Here is a 22630-nt window from a genome sequence, read left to right as displayed (position 1 = left end):
CAAAGGGAAGTCCCTGTCATGACACATTTGTCACAGGCACAGATGGGAAACGGGCTTTATAAGTCTCTATCTAATCTCTCTCATTTATGGTTTCTTTTTAAGCAGTTGTATTCCATTATGTATCAGTATTTAAAAACGCTGGTGAATTGATTGGCACGATGTAACTCCACTTCAATCTGTAATACAAGAGCAAAAATCAGATAATTCAAGACGAGTAAAGATTGCTTGTATGTCACGGTTGAACGACATGGCTGTCATCACCACGAGCTGCCAGCCGATGAAATGATAAAATCTGCGACACTAATAGCAATCAGAAGCGATTTCTTAGAAAACAAAATCGTCGTAAAAATGTTATCTCTCTTCGCTTTTCCGTCCATGTTTATTACAGAATTCTAATAACTTTCGAACGTGTGCGGTTTTCAACAATGGATTCATGGTTGATTCACGCTAAATAGCTTTGGAATGTTTGATTTCTGTAAATAGAGAAAGAACATCTGTTTTTTCCGAGGTATAGTTCTGTTAGAGGCCGATGTAGCAACACGATTAGACTTTGATTATACTTAAAGTCAGCCGGTGATTGGTAACTCAGAGGAGCAAAGCGGTTAATAACCCTAGTACTTTCGCCTAAAAATTTCTATTTTATCAGGTTCTAGAACGAATTCACTGCTTCGAAGGTCGCTAAACGTAAACATGAAATGAAACCTCGGTTACCGTAAGTCAACGCGTGATAATTCTAGGAAAGTAGGTCTTGCAAACAATCCCAAAAGTTGAAGATTCATTCTCTACTGGGAGCCGTGTGTTCAATTTTCTAAAGAAAAAAATGGAAGCCATCAGACAAAAATTGAATGAGGCAGATGACATCGCCGAGGTTATCGATTCAATGCAGAATTTAAGCATTCTAATTAAAGGATGGAAAAACATCGAGGACATGAAAGAAAGGATGCTCACTCATCTGAGCTCTCAAAATGAGGTAAGACTGTCAGGGCAATTATTTAATTTTACAAACTTAAACTTGGCTGCAAGTATCCTTTAATGCTATTCCTTTCATATGTGCCTTTCGAAAGCGATTCGATGAATGTTTATACTAAACTTATCATCACATCGCGGTAGCTTATTGACGTGGCGTCGTAAAACGAATGGCTCAGAATCTATGAGGAATTCATGTATCATGTATAGTTACTTTCTAAGACACCTTGCAGTGACAGAGTTTTATTTTTCTTGCGCGATTAAAACTACTGCAAAGAATTCAAAGAAACAAAGAAACGCAACTTGATCCTTAAATTCAGCTCTATAATTTCATGTTTTTTCGGGTACTGATCAGTGGATCAATCGACCCAACATAATACAGAAGAATAGCTGCAGATCGCTCGCTTGTAAATTTGTATAATATATATATTAATTCTGAGCCTCAATCTGGCTCTGAACTTTTTACTCGGAAACATCTAAAGACCACTATTCTCTTTGATGTTTTTGTTTCATGTCATGGCTCAATGGTTCGGCCGCTTGCCATTGCTGCAATGTCATTGCCGCCAAAGTAGTCGGGCTTCTGCCTTAAAGAACTTGCTTTTAGCTTTTAAACTCACTGTTACGAGTAATCGAGCGTTTGCACTCTTCCTCGGTCAGTTATCGGTCGAAAGCAGTAACAATTAAACGAAAACTATCAAGCTCGCCATACGAAAAATATGATTAACTCTGGTAATATCATAATAGCATCATGAGGCAAAAAACCTCATAGTCATTTGGCTGACAGCTCACAGAGTGAAATTGAAATTAGCTAGGCTCAGCTTTACATTTTTTTTCCGATCAGTGAATTCACAACAGCAGGCAGACAGACAGATCTCGAACACAAAATGAAGTAATTACCTTACTCCTTTCATGCAATCTCAAAATTTAATTGTAATTCATCTGACTCATGGTGTCTTCCATTTGTTTCTTGCAAGGTTAGTTGAGAATTAAACTAACAATACTGAAACCCTATCTAACATTTTTCTTTTCTACTTGAAAACGATATTACCGATATATCCAGAAAAAGAAAATAGGTGGCGTTGATGAAATGTCATGTCATTCGGTGGAACTAAGCTGTAGGTGGCAGTGGCAGAAAATGAAAATAATTTCCTCCTGACGCAAACAAACTCTCTTGTTGTAGTGTGTGTGAGGTCTGACAGTAATAATTTATGCATCTTAGCCACTGAACATCAGGTGAGTTCTTGCTTGATGGACGTTCAAGCATCTCGTTAACGTTTTTATACTCTGAATTATGAAAGCATAGTTAGTATATGTGGTGAACAGCACTCAATCTTTAACCGAAGGTCGGTGCAGCTGCATTTGGTCAGGAAATACGTTCTTATTTTCCCTGTGGCTTTTTTTGGGTTTATCGTAACAGGCGGGTGCTCGTTTGCCTTGTCTAAGTGTTGTAAACCATGCTTCGATCGCCCTTGTTATATACAGCTACTTACTTGAGCTTGTATTTCTGTACTGACACGGACGGCAGTAAACACTCAGTTCGAGCTGCAAACCCATAAATTTTTCGTTTTTCAGGTGCAAATAGGAATATAGAATGTAACTGATATCCTACCAACTTACACTCGGCGCTGCATTTTTAACAAGCAAAAATTAATTAATTAATAACCGTCAACTAGGATCTATCGAATTCTGAAGAGAGTTTACCTTATGTAGCGAATTGTGAGGCTTTGACCTTTAAAACCGGAAAGATTACGTCGAATAACTCGAGCTCAAGAATATGGGTGAGAGACTTTTGGGCAATTTTATTTTACTTATGGTAAAATTTCAAACAAATATTGATTGTTTAAGCAGGAACCTGAGATTGACGATTTAAGCAATGATCAATTTGCATTTTATTTACGCTTTTGCCTGCACTGGTCTTACCTCACCAAGAATGAGGTTCAACCTTGGTTGGACCTAATTCTTGGTGAGGAGCTTTTGCCGTTTTCGGTTGTGAGTACAACATTTACAATTTGTGAATTGAAATATGGAAGAGAGAAAAGGATAAAGATACACTATAAAGAAAAAGGAAAAACTCCGAGATTTTGCAACTAAATTTCAGGACCCTATTCCAGGTTTTAACGCCGAACGGTCAAAAGAAGCACAGGGAGAAAGAACCTGATTACTCTGTTTCCACAAAAGGACAGGCTCGTAGCAAAGGTAGCGGTGTGGCTTCAACTACCTTCTTTTATACTTATGGTCGAATTATAGGCTATGATAAGTGAAGAAAGCTAAGGCATTGCAAAAAGTAGCGTCTACATTAAGAACTATTTCCTGGGCAGCAAAGATTCCAAGTTATGATACAATTCCAGGAAATCTCGATTTCTACCGATGCATTCATTTTAGATCACGTAACTGACTACATAGTAACTAAATATAAATAAAAGGAGAGTTTGTAGAAATTAGTATAAGGGGCGTTTCAAAACTAACGTCACTGAATGGTCTAAACTTTACATTGTTTACGTTTTTGAGGCTAACTTTTTCAACAATGAACTTTGAAATGAAACCTATTTTTGTAGATTATCATAAAGGACACGGGTGGTTTTTTTTCCGTTTTCTTTGCAAACTCAAGGTCTTTTTGTCTGTTTTTCCTATTTGGATAAATAATTCAACTTTATTCTGTTGGTTAGCACACCCTTGACCGCAGTCAAGTGATTATGTTGATATCATTTTAGGCAATTAATTTATCGTATCCTAATAAAGTAGTTGTGTAGAGCACATGGCCTGATTCACGCATTACTCTATGGTAGTACATCGAACCTTAGTATACAACACATTTCCTGAGTGTTTTCCCCTAGCAATTTCCAGCCACAGAGACCACGTGTAGCCCACAGACTGACTTGCACCAGGGAATAACACTTTAAATCATACGGAAACGTAATGTAAAGACCCCTGCCGGTTTTACGAGAAAAGAAAACCATAGCACAACTAACCAAAACTTACTCTCACCACACATGAGTTTGAGACACAGGGCTCTTAGCAACCCTCCCCTTCCCCCCTTAAATGGATTAGTCCTCTAGGGAAAAACTAGACGGTAGGTGTTTGCAATGTAAATTGAACAAGCTTCCCCGAACCCGATGCTTTCAGATTCAAGAGTCTGTCCACGAGAGGACCAGGTAGGCGTAACACATGCCATCTCACCGATTTCGGGTCCCCGATTTCTTTCAAACTTTCACAGTTTACGAGGGTCACAGTTTATTCAAGAACCCACATCAAATCACTGGGGGTAAAAGACTTAAATTGGCTCGAAAAATGCGCTTGCAACTAATTACTCTCACAGCAACAGAATGCCGAGGATTTTACTCTTATTTTGTCCAATGTTATTTAAACCTTAAGGAAACGATTTCTTAGAGTCGGGGTAATTTACTATAGCTTCTTCCAATTAATGCTGTATCGAGAAGCTTTGTCGAAATGATACGCAGTAGGTACAGCGCTGTTTCTTAAGATCGCAAGTATTCTATAGCTCAATTACTCTAGCTCACCCTAAAGTTTAACTCACTGAATAAAGATATCATTAATGACTAACAAAGTTGATTAGGTTAAAACAGAGTGTAACAGTGTAGGATGCCATTACTCGTGTGATGATTTTCATTCAATGATGAGAAATAAAAGGGTTTAATTTCTGGTTAGCTAAATTTCCACGTTTTTTGACTTAAAATCCGCGAGGCTTCTTCTTCATACCACATTTCCCATGATAACATCTTCCCACAGCTTCTGTCGGAAGATAAAGAAATGCATCGCAGTTTGATCCATGGTTGATGGTCAGCTCCCTCCTGAGAGAAATAATGCTTAGCTTAATATTGTGGGGATTGGAACTGTCAATCTTTTAAAAATAGACTTTTCAAATTGTTGCTTGCTAAACCTTTTAACTGTGGACTTTCTGGCAAGGTCAGGATAACCAATACTATCAAAATTGATTATATTGAGATTATGTAATTCCAATCCACTTTTCTTCATCAATAAAGCACTCACTGGGTGTTTTTTACGACAAGAGTCAAATATACTTCCGTAGGAGATCCATAATTTCATTATTTATAAGTCAACATATTGACAAAATTTAACACTTATCGCTGCACTTGTAAATGTTTCGTTTAATAAATAGGCGTTGCCTCGTGTTGACAGATTTATTCGATGACAAGAATCGTGATTGACATTAATTCAATAGATTGATTTAAAAGCGTTAGATAATTATGTTTAAAGTCAGTTTTTCAGCAGAATCGAAGTGAGAAAGAATTTATTTTGTTATCGTTTTTCTGTCTCTAAATCCGCTTACCTGGAGAACCTGCTAACCCGTAAAGTGAGACTGTTGTAACGACCCGCCACAGAAGTAAGTTTATATTGAAGTTTTTGAATTTAGTTACAAGATATAGACTTGATTTGCGTTTGTTCTAATTGCGAATTATAAATGTATTTCTTTTAGATCGAATAATTATTAAAGCTCGGCTTAATATTATACGGTTTGTGGTGGTCATTTGATCTAACCAGTTCCGAGTAAGGAAACAGTAACTTATCGAGTTCGTATCGAAATCCAAGACTCTCTCCCTTTCGCCAGAGGGCACTCGGCCTTTCGTTCGTTTTCGACGCTGCTTGTATCCGTCAGAGATTATACAATTCAAAATCTCTTGGTATCCGCCGTAAGTCCCATGAAATTACGCTCAACTCTGCATTAGGACTGTGATCTCCTTTGTCGAACGCAAAAAATAACGGAAAAATGATGTCGTTTGCACCATTGGTTTAAGGTGCAGTCACGTGGGTAGTAATAGTTAAAAATCTACCTACGCTTCAGTCGGAAAAGTACAACACTTTGAAGTAATCGAGTTTCCCATCGCTTTTCCCAACATTTAACGTCGCCGTGAAAACGGGATGACCACTAAGAAACATCGCTTTCGTCTATACCAGTACTTGAACTGGAGCTGCGATTACGATATGGGTTACCGCCTCTCAAGAGTCGAATTTGTAAGTTTATACTCCTGACATGAACATCGTTGACTAAATTTTTTTTGGTTGGTGAAGAAGGACTCCCTTGGGGACCAGTGATTATCATTTTAAGTCATTGACTCGAGAAGTGAAGATATTAATAGAAATGGTGAATGACTGTACGTTCATATCTCATTTTATTAAGAAATGCCTATATCTACCGGCTGGCGGTCTATGGGTGAAGTATCTATAGAAAAACTGAAAAGCTGCATAAATGTACCCCTAACTACCTACATATTGAAAAAAACTGCAGGCAAATTCTTAGGCCAGCGAATGCGTTTGTAATTATAGTAATAAGTAATTGTAGTAATTATAAGCCTAACTCAACGTTTCAAGTTTTGTGTATTATGATCTCTAAAAGAGTGATCATCGAAATAACGACGAATTATGTATGAAAACAACATTTAAAATAGCACGGTATCGTAATTAAAAACGAGAGGCAAAGAAAGGAAAGACTGTAATTGATTCAAATATGACAAATTTAAAAGCTAATTAGTTGTTCGGAGAGGCAGTCAAGTAGCCAGCGAATTATAAAATTTAAAATGGTACACACTAAATCTGCATTTCACCATGGAAACGAAACAAATGAGCTCAGCGGAAGGGGACTAAGAACTAGCCTGTGTCTGATTATGTTGCTCAGTAGATATTGCACTTCTCGCACGAATGCACACAACAACAATTTGTCTTAAGAATTAAGATGGAATGGTTATGGCTCATTTTGCTTTATCTCAGCCTTATCCTGATTCCTTTGTTCTGCTTTTACCGGTATTTCATCTGCAACACCCTGACGCGAGTAAATGAGGATGCATTGGCAGTAAATATTGTCGACAAAGTCGACAACAACACTAAAGATGAGATTCGAGGTATGGAGGCGCCTGATATTTCATGCAAAGGGTTAAAAACGTTGGATGAAACGATAAAATGCGCAGAAGCTGCTTCGAAGACATCTCTTAACAAAGCCAGATGGAAGGCCGATCAGGTAAGCGTTTCTTAGACAATTGAAAGCTGTTCCTTGAAACTGCGTTGCACTTATTCATCGTTTAAACAGAATAATCGAAATCTTCCTGTTTAATGGTTTTTTTCGTTCGGTGAAATATCTCTTTTAGCTAGGAAATTGTTATATTTTATGTTCAACCTTTGAATAAAATAGGGCCCACTAAATATTTATGCCTAGAAACACGGAGTTATGGTACCATAGTAAAATGTATTCAGTGAGTGTGACTGACATTTCCTTTGGTAAATTTCCCATGTAAATATACCTGGATCAGACAAAGCACCTACGACATTTAACGTGGTGAGCTTTAATGTTGCTTTGATGCCTTGGTAATCAGAGCCAATCAATGTGCTCCGTTTGGCATCAAAACTTGACAGAAAAGAGAAAGTAGTATGCGTTTTGAAATTCCATGCTGGCTAGGTGCTTTTGCCAAAACAAACAACTTTGACGCCGTAAATGTGTTAGAAAATAGCTTTGGAGACCCGAGAAATTTACTGCCACCAGCTATCAAGCGATTCTACGTTTAAATTGCTTTTTCATATCCGATCTGTACTCGAAGAAAGTTTCATATCCTTTAATGAAGTTGTGCAGCAATTGCTACTCTGAATCTCTTTTATATCAAGTTTCCCGACAAAAGTAAAGCGTTAAGTTTAACTTATCAGATTGCACGACTAAACTTGAGCGGTTAAGATTCCTAGTTATATACCTAGACTACAATATGATTGTTTAAGAGAAAGTCTAAATACATAGCAAAGCACTCAATGTATGGTCCCTCGGGAAACTAGTTGGGTTTGTTTCCGTGGAGTCCCGATGTTTCCCTCGTCTTCGTCTCTTGGGAAAACAAAACTAACTAGGTTCCTGAGCTATTTCAAGGGAAATACGTGACAAGTTTTCACGTAGCATATCACAAATCGCAGCAAATTAAAACCAGCTGCAGGATGGCAATCTGTAAGAAAGTGTAGTTTTCCGTGGTATCTGAAATCGCCCTTGTTGTTAAATGTTTTGGATAGAATCGACTAGAACTTGCAGAGAGCTCCATGTGTGATTCATGTCTAACTAATTTGTGACTAAGGGTCAACAGGCTTATTCGCTACAGGTGATAAATAAAGAATACTACATTCTGAGACATGGGCACTCGTAGATATGGATTTTCCCTTCGAGTGTTCAACTAGATAACTCACGAGTTAGCGCAGCGAACTAGTGACATCAATTAGATTACGATTACTTATTACTAACTACCTAGAAGAGCCGACATTATTTTAAATGAATGAGACAAACTAGGATTTAAAATCCGCGACGTAAAGTGCGACGTAAGGTGCGTAGGCGATAAGGCTTAAGGTCCAAATACTTTGGTTTTTCTTAACGTAGTTTGGTTTTCTTCCGCTTCTAGGAAATTTGGATCGTCACTGTAAGTGAGCGATACGAGTTTTTTAAGTGCTTTTAGCAACCATAATCCGACCAAAATTTCTACAAACGATCTTGCATTGAGAACGATGAACGCCTTGCCATTCATTTATCAACCCGACAGAGTGGCGTGAAAGTCGAGTGACGTGTCGGGAGCTCATTGGCTATATCAAACACATTAAAATGGTTATGTTAAAACTCGTGCAGTCACGATTTTTCTTAGAGCTGAAATTCCTTGTGTAAATAGATTTAAGAGTTGTGCTTCGTAAATATCGTTCGGACGCATACAGTTTCAAAATCAGCAAAATCCTCAAACTTGGCCAGAGCATTGGCCTTATTAACCTATTTCCAAGAATAAATCTTTTCAGTTTGACATTTTGATCAAAACTTTGTTTTGCATGAACAGGAACAGTCGGCCAGGTAGGAGTGGGGAGGGAAATACTGCAGGCATTGTCAAATGATGTTCAGAATCAATTCTTATGTGCTTTTCTAGGCTCTTTCTATTCTATCTGAGGCAAAAATTGAAGATGAACGCAAAAGAAACCTACTGCTGGATGAATTTTCCAAAGCTGAAGATTTTTTGAGGCAACTGAATGTGAAACGCTCACTGCCTTTGCTGCAAGTGAATATAACCACAATTTTAGAGGAGATGACGCAACATATCAGCCAACTCAGTCAGAAGGAATACTATATTCTTGTTGCAGGTGAGTGATATTGGAGAATTCAACCAAAACAACCGCCTTAGATTTATTTGCCTGGCCTCTAGGGCCTAATTGCTCAAAGGCCGATTAGCGCGAAACCAGGGTTAAATTTTAATCCAGGTTTCTATATTTCTCTGTTCAAAAGCCGTTTTGGAATAATTTTACCCATTGTTTTTAGCGCATTCAATTATCAAATTGTAGTCAAAAAGAAATAAACTGAATTTGCTCTTCAAGCTTTCAGATCTGAAATCAAATTTCACACTAACCCTAGGTTATCTTAATCCAGCTTTGAACAACGCGGCCCAGGCTTGTGAAATTCCGCGACTGACAGAGGATTGGCTAATTTAGTATTATCAACTGAGTTGCTAACGTAAATTGGCCTCCTTAAAGAGTTTAAAAGCTGACGTTTCGAGCATTAGCCCTTCGTCTATCGCTCTGACGGAGGGCAAACGCTCGAAACGTCGGATTTTAAACTCTTTACGGAGGCCAATTTACGTTATTAACTCAGTTGTTATTGTAATTGTGAAGATGCTAGAGGTTGCGGCTTACTCAAATTCTCAGCAACTACAAGGGTGGCGCGGTGCAAGGTGACAATAATGCAAACTCCACTTGGTAGATCTAAACAGATTTAATGACAGATCAAATTTCAAAGGTTTAGATCAATCGGTTGCGTTTGACATGAAGGGTCATGAAGATAGCGTAGATCAAAGATCATTGGCCTCAGTAGCGTTAGCGGTAGAAAGAGTAGTAGTAGCTGTAGGTGCAGATCAAGTTGTAGGTTCGGACTGAAATACGATAATTAAAAATAGAATCTAACTTAGGTAAGGCTAAAAAGAAACGCTAGACTATCAAGAGACTTTGAACAACAATAAACTAGCGAACTCTTAGCGTGAAATGAATAGACGTGATAATTCTCGTGTCATATAAATTATTATCAAACGAAGGTACAAACAACAGTAAAGTACTGAAAAAAGAGTAGCTAAATGAGCATAAAAGAATAACATTTTAAAAAGAAACAAAGAAAATTTGTTAATAAGATAGTTTCACTATAGTACTGTGATAATAACACTTAGTTGACTAAACGAAACATTCTATGACCGAGAAAAGGCTAATGATTCCGTGACTTTGGTTTGGTTGACGACGCACGTCCACAAAAAATAGCAAATACACTAGAGATAGCGGTAGCTTGGATCAGATTAGATTATAGGCTATGGTACGTGAAGAAGGCTAAGGCGTTGCAAATAATTTAGCCGTCAAAATAAGAACTATTTCCTGGGCAGCAAAGATTCCAAAGTTATGATACAATTCCAGGAAATCTCGATTTCTACGGACGCGTTCATGTTAGATCACGTACTTGACTACATAATAAATAAATATAAATCAAAAGGAAGTTTACAGGAAATTATTAAAAACAAGCGGCGTTTTAAAACAAACAAATAATGCTTAATTACCCTGTTATATTCTTTTCCGGCGCAGCACCACAGTTTCTTTAGAAACTTTCTCCCTTTGACAGAGGATTGGCCCATTTCAGAGAGGTTTATAGTATTGCTTCATCTTGGTTAGTAGGAAACTAGTATACCACGCTTGGCGGAGGGCACCAAGGATACTAGGCCTGTCCTGTTTCTCTCTTCTTTAATGTAAAGACTTTAACAGGACATGGCTACAGTCAGCCAGAATCAGTCCAAGATTGGTCAAAGAGAAGGGAAAAGAGAAAAATATAGTTGCTGCAAGTAGAAAAGTTCCACCAAAAGCCAATATTCCTATCTCAATTTTCTTTGACCACTTTTCGACTGACTCCTATCTCTGACTCTGATTCTCTAACACTGATCTACTTACTGCTATTTCTATACTACGTTCTCTTATATTAACTATCGGTACTAGTGAGTGGAAATGCCAGCCAACTGACCTTGAAAGATTTGAAAGCATTTGTTGTAAGAACAAAATCTTAACACTTTCACGAGAATCTGACGAATCAACAACAACGTTCTTCATGCTTAAGGTCACACAAGCAGTTTTAGAAACTACAGCTACATCATAGAGAATAATTTTTATCTTGCTGTTTTAGGCGAGGCAAGTGCTGGAAAAAGCAGCCTGATAAATCTCATTCTGGGAGAGAGGCTTCTTCCATCTTCCTCACTGAGCACAACTTCCACGTTGTGTGAATTGAAGTACGGCGAGGAAAGAAAAATTGTGGCGCACTTCAAAGACACAGATTCGAAAACAGGATTAACATCGACCATGTTTCTTGAGAATCCAACAGAATCTTCAGGGAAAAGCTATCTCCAGCAGATCTCACCTTTTGTCCAGGTGAAAGGTGCAGATCGTGGGAAAGGTTCAATTTACAAAAGGGTTGAAATCTTCTGGCCTCATCAATTATTGAAGGTAAGTATTCAGTAAACGGTTAAATGTCTTTCGTAGATCAAAACATTGTCTGAGAAAATCAGTTGAGCTAGCTACTAATGCTGCTTCACAATTCTTTCCTGTTTAAAGTATGCCATAAGTTGATATGGAAAGTTGAACCACATTGACTGAACTAGAATGAAAATAACATGGATCCATGTCCAATCTTACAGTAAATATTAATTACTTTGAGTGAACAAGAACTCTGGTTAATGTCCTATAGCAGCTGAAAGTTTACCATCGTGAGCACCTAGACTATGCCAAAAAAGAGTAAGTCGAACAATCTAGATGATTATTGACTTTGGATGAATATTTAGCGCTAATTTCTGTGTTTTAGAAAGGTGTCACTATCATTGATAGTCCTGGGGTTGGAGAATCGGAAGTCATGGATGAAGTAGTGACAGAGTATCTTCCTCAAGCCTTTGGATTTATTTATGTCATTAACAGCACAAACGCTGGAGGGGTTCAGAAAGACAGGGTAAGTAGCTAGTGCAATGTGGATAGCAGTCAAATTAAAATTTTAGAAAAAACAATATATAGTATTGCAAAGGACATATCAAAGTGATGAATAACCTTTTACACTTGACTATTTTTATGTGCTTTGTAGCCATGTTGTGTTAATTGGCAACCTTTTGCTTAATACAAAGCTTGTATATTTGCTGAGCGAACTGGGCAAGATAGCGCGTGAGAGACAAGAAGAGTTTCCCTCCAAATGTGCTTTGTTTGTTTGCAACAAATGGGACCAAATTCCAGAGGACGAAGCCGACGTTGTTAAGGCACACATAGAGATCAAGCTAACAGAGTGGTGGCCTGATCTTATTCCTGAATCCCAGATCACCTACATGTCAGTAAAAAACGCTCTATATGCTCAGAGCCGCGGGGAGATTAAAGCCGACCTCATTACCCTGATGAATGGAATCCGCATTTTTGTTCTGAAATGCATCGAGCAAAGGTTGGGAATTCACTGGAGGTGAGAGCATGCCTTCTTTTAATTATGGAATTGGGTGTTATAGTTTTATTGTGGTTGTAACTGTTAAACATATTCAAATAATAAAATAGGAGAAAGACGCTTTAGATAAGTAACATAGGAAAAACTTTGAATCAATTTTTTACATCATTGTTATTCAAACTCTGACATTTATGGGCAAACTCTTTTCGCGGTGGGAGTCTTACATCGTATATGTTAAGTAACTTAAAAGGATTAAATTAGTCAGGTCATTTACAACGAGAAATGGTGTTTACGTTGGCTATGTAAAGATTTGTTTATTACTGTTTTGTATGTACTTAGTTCGTACGTAAAATTACGAGTTATAACAATACAATTAGAATTTCAATGTTCCTTTCATTTCCTTATTTCCCTTCAGATGGCTTGATTTTGTATTTTACCAACTAATTTTTCAAACAAAGATGATTACGAGAGATCAGGAAGAAGTCAAGAACAGCAAGACTACATACGATCGTCTGGAAGGGCTTGAGAGACAACATACCCAACTTATTGATAGGACTCGCACAGACATGAAAGTCCGTGCAAACGAGGTCGAAACAAAGCTCTGTGAATTTCTCAATTCAGAGGATCTGCGAGCACAATTCACCCATCAACTATCCGGACCTGCTCCATCCATAAGTGAGCTAGACGAAGAACTGCAAGTAATTTTGCAACAGTGGGAAGATAAAAATCACGTATTTGCAAATGCTTTTAGCTTCCCTCTTCAACGATTTTTGGAGCAACACAATTTAGCAAAAATGCAAATCCTGAATCTTCAACGTGACATCTCGGAAGGCGAAGTCTCAATGGCCACTCCAATTTACCCACACTGTAAGTTTAGTGCTTCCGTGGTCTTCATTCTTGATCTCTTTGCTGAGAGGCTTGGAATATACAAGGTTATCTCCGGATCTTGGGCTGGTCTCGATGCCACTATGCCTATGATGAGGAATTTTACTCCTTCTTTTAGGATGAAAGAGAGCTTTCTTCAGTGTGTTATAAATGGAGATGCAGCTAAGTCTATAGTAAATAAAATGCTCAAAAAGCACCTGAAATATTTGGAACAAATTGGAAATCAGGTTCGACAGATGATTCAGGCCAACAAAAAGTTATGTGAAGAACTCCGTGACAACAAGCAATCACACCAAAAGATTAGAGAATTGTACGAGCCAATTAAGAACAATGCTATTGCTATTAGAGGACACCTTGCAGAATTTGGGCTGAGAGAGGCCTGTGTCCACTGCAATGAAGAGTTGCAGTGGAAGGATGATCCATCTTCCATTCTTGGGCGTGGTACGTTTGCCTATGTGTACAAAGGAAAGATGAGAAGACATGGATGCGAGCAAAAAGTAGCTGTAAAGGTTTGCATCAAACCTTTAGACGTCGAGAATGCAAGTCTCTTAGTTAAAGAGATGACCCTTTTGAGGTGAGATAAAATTCCTCCATTTCAATCTCAATGTTCTAATTTTCCCCCAAACTACAATGCCGCGTATTTGGAGTAGGGCTTGAGGAAAAATTGAGCATCAACCGTTTGGCTCTTTTTTAATCCTATAATTGCAACAATTGATTGGAATCTTACGTGGCAAGCACTTCATGATTTTGGAGACTTCCAATTTATTTGTAGAGAAAGAAAGTTTGAATTAAAGGAATTTAGATAAGTGCTGTAACGTTAAGCCATATAGGGAACTTTTATGCCTACTTTTGAAAAGAACCCTTGTTTAGTGGATTTCCTCTGGAGGTCTACTCTTTACTCTGGGTGTGTTATAAGCACTCTTGTTCATAAATAAACTTTTTGCGACCTTGACTTGCTGTTTTTCGTTGATACCATTTTTTAGCAGAATTGGCAGTAATGTCGCAATCTGATAGGCAAGTTTGCTGTTGTTGATAGGAGTGCAGAACAAGTGAAACTGCTGTCTATTTGTTAACTCTGTCTTAATGTACATACTCTGCTGCATGTTGTTTCAACATGATGATTATTGATGTGAAAGATGAATGATGAATGAGCATGCATGATATTTCGACATGATGCCAACAAAGCATCTTTCGCCCTTCACCATGTTCATAAGTGACAATTTCCTTTGACAGAAAATTAGATCACCCTCATATTGTCAAGTTTTTTGGGACTGCACTCTTGAAAAAAGAGGATGAGGTAAGGGTGATCTTTGTGATGGAAAGGTGCACAGAAAGCCTCAAAGATCACATCTTCAAGCACCGAGAATCCGTCCCGGGTATATCTGGAAAAACAGCAGACCTTAGAGTTTTTCGTTGGGCGAAAGAAATCACCGCTGGTCTTCACTTTATGCACGAAGTAGGCATTATTCACAGAGACCTCAAGCTAGAAAACATCTTGGTACGTACTTACAGCGATCTTGATATTTTGACAGCATCTTGCCAGCCCTTGTAAGTCAATAGAGTTGATTATTCAAGTATCACACTGCCTTCAGATTCGACAACTGTATTTTCTGCTTTTTTTTATTATTGTTTTAATTTCAATCGTGGGCATCCAAACTGCTAAGATTTCTGCACACATCTCTAAACCAATTGAATCACAGCTGAAAATCTTCGCTCTTGGGTGACACTGAACCCGTTACCCGCATAATATTACCAGTATGTATTCAAGATACCGTGATCCACATCGTAAGTCAGCGGAAAACGACCATACCCTGCTATTATTATTATCATTAAAAAGGAGACTAAAACAGACACGCATGATAGCAATATGGTAACAGAAAGGAGAAGATGAAAAATAGTTGAGAATGGTAGTGACTGAATCTTTAATAAATGTGATTGTCAAACAGTTTGTAAGCGAGGTACAAGCCATTTTTTCAGTACGTTACGTTTTCGTCTTCGTAAAATCAAGAACAGAAACTTCTCTCTATTACGAATGCGAGAAAACATCTAAAGACTACCAATCCAATAATAAATATACTTCTCTTTATTTTTATTTAAGCTGTCGGAGGATGATTCCGTGAGAATAAGTGATGTCGGCGTTTCTAAAGAAGCAAGTGAAATCACCGGTACTGTTACGGGATCTTTTTTGTACATGGCTCCTGAAGTGTTCCATTCCAACCTCTATGACCTCAAAGCAGACATCTACAGTTTTGGAATAATGCTTTGGGAGATGTGGTTTGGACAACGAGCATTTTCCGAAGTTGATGCGCTAAATAGCCAACATTTCTTTAGCTTGGTTGATCATGGGCGTCGTCCAAAAGATATTATGGAATTGAAGAAGCCTCCACGCCGCTGGAAAGAACTTATGGAGAGATGCTGGGATGGAGACCCAGATAAACGTCCCACAGCCGAGAGTTGTGAGCGAGAAATAACTGAACTCTGCAATGAATGGCCTGGTCATTAGGAAGAACCATATTCCAAATTATACATGAGGGCTACTGTCATTAATTGTACATATACTTTGTTTATATCACAAGCAAGCAGACAAGTTTATTTGGCATTTTCATACATCCGCTTTGTCGTTTTTAAATTTCACAACAAAGACTGCGAGCTACCAGGATCATTCGTATGACTTAAACACAATATTGTTACGATTTTTGGCCTGCAAATTAATTTTTGCAGTCTCATCCCCTTTAGCTCGAACGCCTGCTTAACTAAGCTCGAGTTTTGTTCCTCGTCGCTGAATCAAGCAAAAAAGTCTGAGGCATGGCTGCACACTACACAACAGTAATGGTACGGGCGGTTAGCCTTCTGTGACATGCGCTCACAATCTATGAAGAACACGGTAGTCCTATAGATGAAAGGCATTATCCAAAGGAGTCACAAAGCTTCAAAATTCCCCAAAATGCGGGACTTTACGTTTAGAAATATGCTGGAAGGAGTGCCCAACCATAGACGCGTCGCGCGAATATTCGATAGTAGCCAAATACTTAAAGTTTATTAGCTATCCAAAAAGGAAAGAAAATGTTTACCAAAACAAGAATAATTAGACACTCATCGTGTACTCGTTCAATCAACATGTTAAGTGTTTTGATCTAGTACCTTGTTCATTTAATGTTTTGAGTTTCTTTACATGGCCACAAGATTATTACGGAACATTATATCAGTCTACATTGAGCCCTTTTCAAATTTCTTTTACATGGAGCAAAGTTTATAGGCTTTATAAAATAAAGTTATAATATCCAAGACATGTTCCGTATACAAACAAAGAGCTTCCTTAATGATTTTTAAAATCATCATCGACTGACAACTACTCCTCACTTGACTCTGAAGATGACTATCGCACAGATAGTCGAAACGTCAGTCACCAAAAACAGTTCCTTTCAGAACTACACACACCCGAACGATCACACTACACAAACTACTGATACTCCTGGGTTCAAACCATTTACTTTACTACGTTCACTTGGACGACAGAGCGAACGACTTGCGAACAACTACATCAGTTACGCAATGATTGTCAGACGAATACGACAACAACTCTGGTTCAACCACCGCTGCAAAGACCTTGGTCTCGTTCCGGCCGGACTTCGACTTAGGTCCCCGTTGAACACACAAGAGGCCATCCAGATCGTCAAATCCACCTGCCGACGACTGGTCAAAGCGCGGATCACATCACGGCTAAACAGACCAATCACGTTCAACAGACCAGACCTTATAACATCATCGACTGACAACTACTCCTCACTTGACTCTGAAGATGACTATCGCACAGATAGTCGAAACGTCAGTCACCAAAAACAGTTCCTTTCAGAACTACACACACCCGGACGATCACACTACACAAACTACCGATTTTTAAAATGTTAATTGTTTTACTAAAAATCAACACATAAAGAGGCGACAAACTTAGATAGAATCACAGTTACAAAAACTGCCTGTCTCTGCTAAGTTCTCGTCGTGTGGTTGTCATAGGGATTTTTATAGATCAGCAGATTACACGAAAATTAGAATTATTCCATTTCTTCAAAGTCGAAAATCTAGTCAAGGTCAGGAATGTTTAATTGACGTATATCCTTCACTATCATATCACCGACTGAAAATTTGTCTAACCGTTTTTAATACTGTATCGGGAATCTTTGCCGTAATAGTATGCAGCAAGTACGCTGTTCTTTAAGATCGCAAATATTCAATCACTCTCACCCTTAGGTTTAACTAACAAGGAATATCATGAATGACTGACACACTTGATTAGGTTAAAATAGAGTGTAACAGGGTAGGATGCCATTACTCGTGTGATTTTCATTCAATGATGAGAAATTAAAGGCTTAATTTCTGGTTAGCCAAAATTTTCGCCATTTTTGACTTAAAATCCGCGAGGCTTCTTCTTCGTACTACATTTCCTAAGATAAGATCCCGACGCAACAGATCTCTGATGAGGCATTTTAGGTTTAATTTTGCACAGCATCTGTCGGAAGGTGGAGAAATGCACCACAGCATGCTTGATGGTCAGCTCCCTCTTGAGGGAAATAGTGCTCAGCTTAACATTGAGGGGATTGAAACTATCAGTCTTTAGGAACACAACAGAAACGCCTTGGCATTTCAAATTGTTGCTTGCTAGACCTTCCACCTTTGGACTTTTTTGGCAAGGCGAGGGTATTCGATGCCATCAAACTTTATTTTAATGAGTTTACATAATTCAAATCCACTTTTCTCTTTATTAGTAAAGCATTCACTGGGTGTCACTGGTTTTCGCTTTTTTTTTTTTTTAAACAGCTACAGAATCATGATGGAATGCGGGGAGACTGACCCTTCAAGTAGAGAGAGTGTTAATAGATCCATGAGTACGCTAACTATACCAAAACTACACCAAATACAGCGAACTACACTTACTATACCCATTGCATTTACTTCACCTCCTATACCATGCCAAATACACCAAACTACACCTATTTCATCGAATTCCAACTACTCTAAGAAACTATACCAAACTACTCCAACTACACCTGCTTCTGGATTGTATTAAAGAATAAGCGTTCATTTCTTCCTAGATAGTGAATAACCTTGTTCTATATACGTGACAGCAATCATGGATCTATTACCGATTGGGGAAATACCAGATTTTTAGTGTCTACGGTCATGAATATACAGCATGACAGGCTGAAAGAACAGGTTAGGACTGGAATGTATGTTTAAAGAGATAAGACCCATAAATATGTCAAATAACTCGTTACTTCTTAATGTTTAAAACAAAAACCAATTTTCAGTTCTCTCAAAGACTCACGGCATATTTGACAATATCATGGCTTCCTGCAAGAAGTGTGACTGTATTTGCTTTAAATTCTTGCTTTCTTTAACAAATAGAGAAGCCTTGACTGTGCTCTGTTCTGTTATAAAGCACGCAGGAAGCGGCTAGAGCACGAAAAAAGTGTAGGGAGAAACACGAGACGTAGTCGAGTGTTTCTTCCCACTTCTTGAGTGCTCTAGCCGCTTCATAATGTGAGTTCTCGATGGACTCTAATTGGTTGCAGTTTGTCCTTACAAATGCAAATTTACTCAAAATTGCCTGCAATAGCGAGTGGAACTGAACTGCCCATCAAATTTAGAAGCAAACAACAAACAATAGAGTTCCGAGCAATCCCGATCGCTTGTTACGATCAAGTGATCATTTGGTAGTCAACCATGTATCTTATTTGCGCCTGACAGCTGCACTGAATCTCGATTAAATGCCAGCGGTCTTTCCCAGAAACGCCTTTGTGGTCTTCAGAATTAATATTATGAACGGTTTCAATACAGTTTAAGCCTATTTCCAGACCTAAATGGGCAGAAGCGGTTAGTTTTACTTGTTCTCGAACGTCACACACAATTTCTGTCTTTGCTACTGCCATATTTCATTCTATCTTATCCAGAGCTGATCAATCATTCGCACGATACTTGCTTTAAATGAGGACAATGCGATTACGAACTGAATTCTTAGCGCGCTCTCCCACTCATGTTTGGAAGTTTCTGAAAGCCGTTAAAACTTAATAACGGCTTTTCCATCAATGCACGAATGAACGTGTCAGCTTAATGCATGTTGTCAGCGACAATTATTCGAGCGTTTATGCCGCGTCACTTTTTAGACGCTTCCATTGTGTCACCTGGTTTTCATGACATCTGAAATTAAACAGTTGGCTGCTAATTCAAAGACCCATATTTGTTGAAATTACTGAAAAATATAATTATATAAATGTATTATAGAAATGTACGTCTTCATATATTTGTATTGATTAGTAAAAGAAATCAATATAAGTATTACCATCATTTTTATGTCTGCTTTTGATTATTGTTTACTGCCATGTTGGTTGTTCTTCAGTAGCACACTCAGCAATGTTGAAGAGCACTACAGAGTCAAGCGACAAGAAACATTTAAAGAGTTACACAGATATTACATAGTTGGACCCCACATAAAACTAGGCCAGCAAAAATAACTAATTCATTTCATTATTTGCCGGTGGTTCGCATGATTGACAGTCTGGCTTAGGGGTGATAATATTTAAAAACGACAGATGCATAGCTGCCACGCAAAGGAGTCACTTATCCTAGAAAAACTGTAACGCTGACACAATTTTTTGGAAAAAAAATATTAAAAAATGTATGTATATTTTATACATTTGACACTTCCGAATTGAGTAATGTACTTCCACAAGTGACAGCGATGCTTGCCAAATGTAGTTTACATAAATGAAACGATTTATTTACCTATTATAATTTTACTCAATGCGCCATATTTTTTTTTCCTGTGGAAAGCTTTGGAGTTACAATCGAATTTTAAGTACATTAACGGAAAGTTGTTCCCGTAACATTACCCTGTTAGAGTAGAGTGGAGTATTTTTTTTAACCTCCTCCTAGGAAGCAATCCGTGAGTTAATTACAACACTTTGCCGGGGACTTTGGCTGGACTGCGTTTAGGAGTTTGCAGTTTTTGGAAGGTTTTGTTGCAAGTGCCCCCGATTTCGGAATCAGGGCCAGGCCACAACGGCGTGAGCTACGTTCTCTTCTCTTTACAAAAAGTGCGTGGGTTGTTTAACGTCCCTTGCTGATCAGTTATGGCAACTAGGGGCTGAGATGCTGCCACATGGAACCCTCCAGCATCTGAGATGGCTGCCTAAGCTAAAGTACTTTTATCATATGACCGTACGGGTGTAGCTTCTTGTCTGGGAAAAGAAAGACAAGTATCCCGTGAGCAACACCACCTTTAAGCTTATTGCCACTATAGAGGTAAAAATCAAACAAACTAAATGACTATTTATCCAAACCTTATGAAACTAAATTAAATCTTTTTTCGTTTCATTATGCACATTGCTGAAATGCTTTCACTTTTAAAATCCTGAAGAATTTTCCCGATCAAATAGCCTATAAGAGGGAAGACCACTTCTCGATTTATTCTAGCTAATCTCTATTGTTCAATGTATGGTGTCACCAGATTATGACTATTGGCCATTGGTTTCTTTTATTACATGTCCTTTTAAGCAAGTGAAATGTGCACTAATCATCCTGAGTCTATCGACACATCTTAAACTTTGCCCTGCAACGTTTTGAGAATTACCATTTCGTACTTAGAACTCTACCACAACTTCGCCATCCGCGTGCTTTTTGAGAGCGAGAAAAATGTGCCATGACCTGCCCTTTATCCCAAACTATTTTCTCTGTGTATTCCAGCAACAAGCTTAGGGGAATTTCTTGGCCCACTTCATAATTATAAGCACTTGATTGTTGGCCAGGTTTTTAATAACAGTGCAGCGTCTTAAAGGGGTGCTCTGAGGATGAGCGCTATCCACTCGTTAATATCAGGGATTACACTATCTACATAAGAATGGCCGGCATTCAAGCATTGAACGGCTTTTCCTACCGTACAATGTGGGCAAGTTCTGCATGCGGTGCGTAAAAGTTTACCAGGAATTCAAAAGTCTTGAGAAACGTCTTGACGTTGGGCGCCACTTAACCAAGCAAATTGGGAAGAAACCTTTAAAATTATGTGCTAGGTGCAGCCATTGGTGGTGCTCCGTCAACGAATTCATAATCTCTAGCAATAAAAGAATCGACTGCAACACCAGCCAACAGTCCATCTTTGGAGGGGGTTGAGCTTAGAAGAAGTAGGAGTCTATCGAATTTTGTCAACGAGTGCGGTCATTTTTGCAAAAGATTTTCTTACAAGGAGACGAAACCGGTGACAGGGCAAATCCTGCTGATGTTGCATCTAAAATGAAGCATCTAACATAAGTAGATGGAGACGAATTGTTCATCAAGGAGGAATGACTTTCAGCTATCCAAATTGCCAGATATTTCAGCAAGCTATCAGCACTTAATAAGGCCGATCTTCTGAATCGAGTTGTAAAGAACCTCCTTGATGGATGAATTTACGATCAATACGTACAGAATGCAAGCAGTGGAGACAAGATTTCAAATAAATACTCAGTTCGGTTATTCATAACGTAGAATATATACATACATTTATGAATCATTTTTTTCAATAGCTTGTGTCAGCGTCACAGAACTTCTATGATAAGTGACTCCTTTGCTCGGCAGCTATTCATCTGTTGTTTTAAGATATTAGTATCACAAAAACCAGCGTCGGCGATCCCACTCTCAAATTGAAATTGAGTGAATGAACATCAGTTAATGACAAACAATTAACGTCCGAGGTCACGTAATTCAGAGGGACGTGGTCACGAACCTTTTATGGGGGCCAAAAGTTATTTAGTACACAAACGTAGTGTTAAGATAGGTCTTTCCTGTGATGGTATTTTTGTTGACATACAAGGCTGCCCATTGGAGATATTTGCATTTAAATAACCCTAATTTTTTCTTTTCTGGAATAGTTTCGTGACACAGTTCATGATCCACAGCTCTTAATTGGCAGAGGTTATATCAAAGTACCCCAAATTTAAGGAATTGTTTCCTTAAGGTTCAAACAAGCATTGCACATAATAATAGTAAAATCCATGGCATTCTGTTACTGTGAGAGAAGTTCGTTGGAAGTGCATTTTTCGAGTTAATTTAGCATTTTACCCCAGGGTTTTGATGTGGGGGCTCTAATACCCCAGTGATGAGTCGGGAGCCTGAACCAGTCTGGATTCTTGAAAAACTTAGTGACCCTCATAAACTGTGAAAGTTTGAAAGAAATCGGTGAAATGGCATGTGTCACGCCTGCCCGGTGCTCTCGTCGACAGACTCCTAAATGTTAAAAGTATCAGGTTCGGGGGACCTTCTTCAATTAACATTTCAAACACCTACCTT

At 38.4% G+C, this 22630-nt stretch overlaps 1 protein-coding gene across 5 annotated transcripts; it reads left to right on the top strand.

Moving 5' to 3' along the window:
* Positions 1 to 168: 168 nt before the first annotated feature.
* LOC131775112 (uncharacterized) lies at positions 169 to 17186 on the top strand. Of its 5 annotated transcripts, XM_066167999.1 has the most exons (10): positions 169 to 970; positions 2147 to 2199; positions 3078 to 6958; positions 8871 to 9081; positions 11144 to 11460; positions 11816 to 11956; positions 12126 to 12448; positions 12843 to 13886; positions 14546 to 14810; positions 15411 to 17186. In XM_066167999.1, the coding sequence occupies exons 3-10, from the start codon at positions 6677 to 6679 to the stop codon at positions 15813 to 15815; spliced, it is 2988 nt and encodes a 995-aa protein (XP_066024096.1). In that variant the 5' UTR covers positions 169 to 970; positions 2147 to 2199; positions 3078 to 6676; the 3' UTR covers positions 15816 to 17186. The 5 variants fall into 5 exon arrangements, with proteins under 5 accessions (XP_066024096.1, XP_066024097.1, XP_066024095.1 ...); XM_066168000.1 differs by lacking the exon at positions 2147 to 2199 and having other exon boundaries at positions 6712 to 6958; XM_066167998.1 differs by lacking the exon at positions 2147 to 2199.
* Positions 17187 to 22630: the final 5444 nt, after the last annotated feature.

Source organism: Pocillopora verrucosa, chromosome 6 (genome assembly GCF_036669915.1).
Source record: "Pocillopora verrucosa isolate sample1 chromosome 6, ASM3666991v2, whole genome shotgun sequence".
NCBI lineage: Eukaryota > Metazoa > Cnidaria > Anthozoa > Scleractinia > Pocilloporidae > Pocillopora > Pocillopora verrucosa.
This window is presented reverse-complemented; position numbering and strand designations above follow the sequence as displayed.

What these genes read in the sequence shown, in the direction of transcription:
- LOC131775112 (XM_066167998.1), top strand. Translation starts at nt 6,677, where the DNA reads ATGGAATGGTTATGGCTCATTTTGCTTTATCTCAGCCTTATCCTGATT. An exon ending in GGCCTCATCAATTATTGAAG is followed by an intron (nt 11,461 to 11,815) that starts GTAAGTATTCAG and finishes TCTGTGTTTTAG; the next exon opens with AAAGGTGTCACTATCATTGA. An exon ending in AAAGAGATGACCCTTTTGAG is followed by an intron (nt 13,887 to 14,545) that starts GTGAGATAAAAT and finishes TTCCTTTGACAG; the next exon opens with AAAATTAGATCACCCTCATA.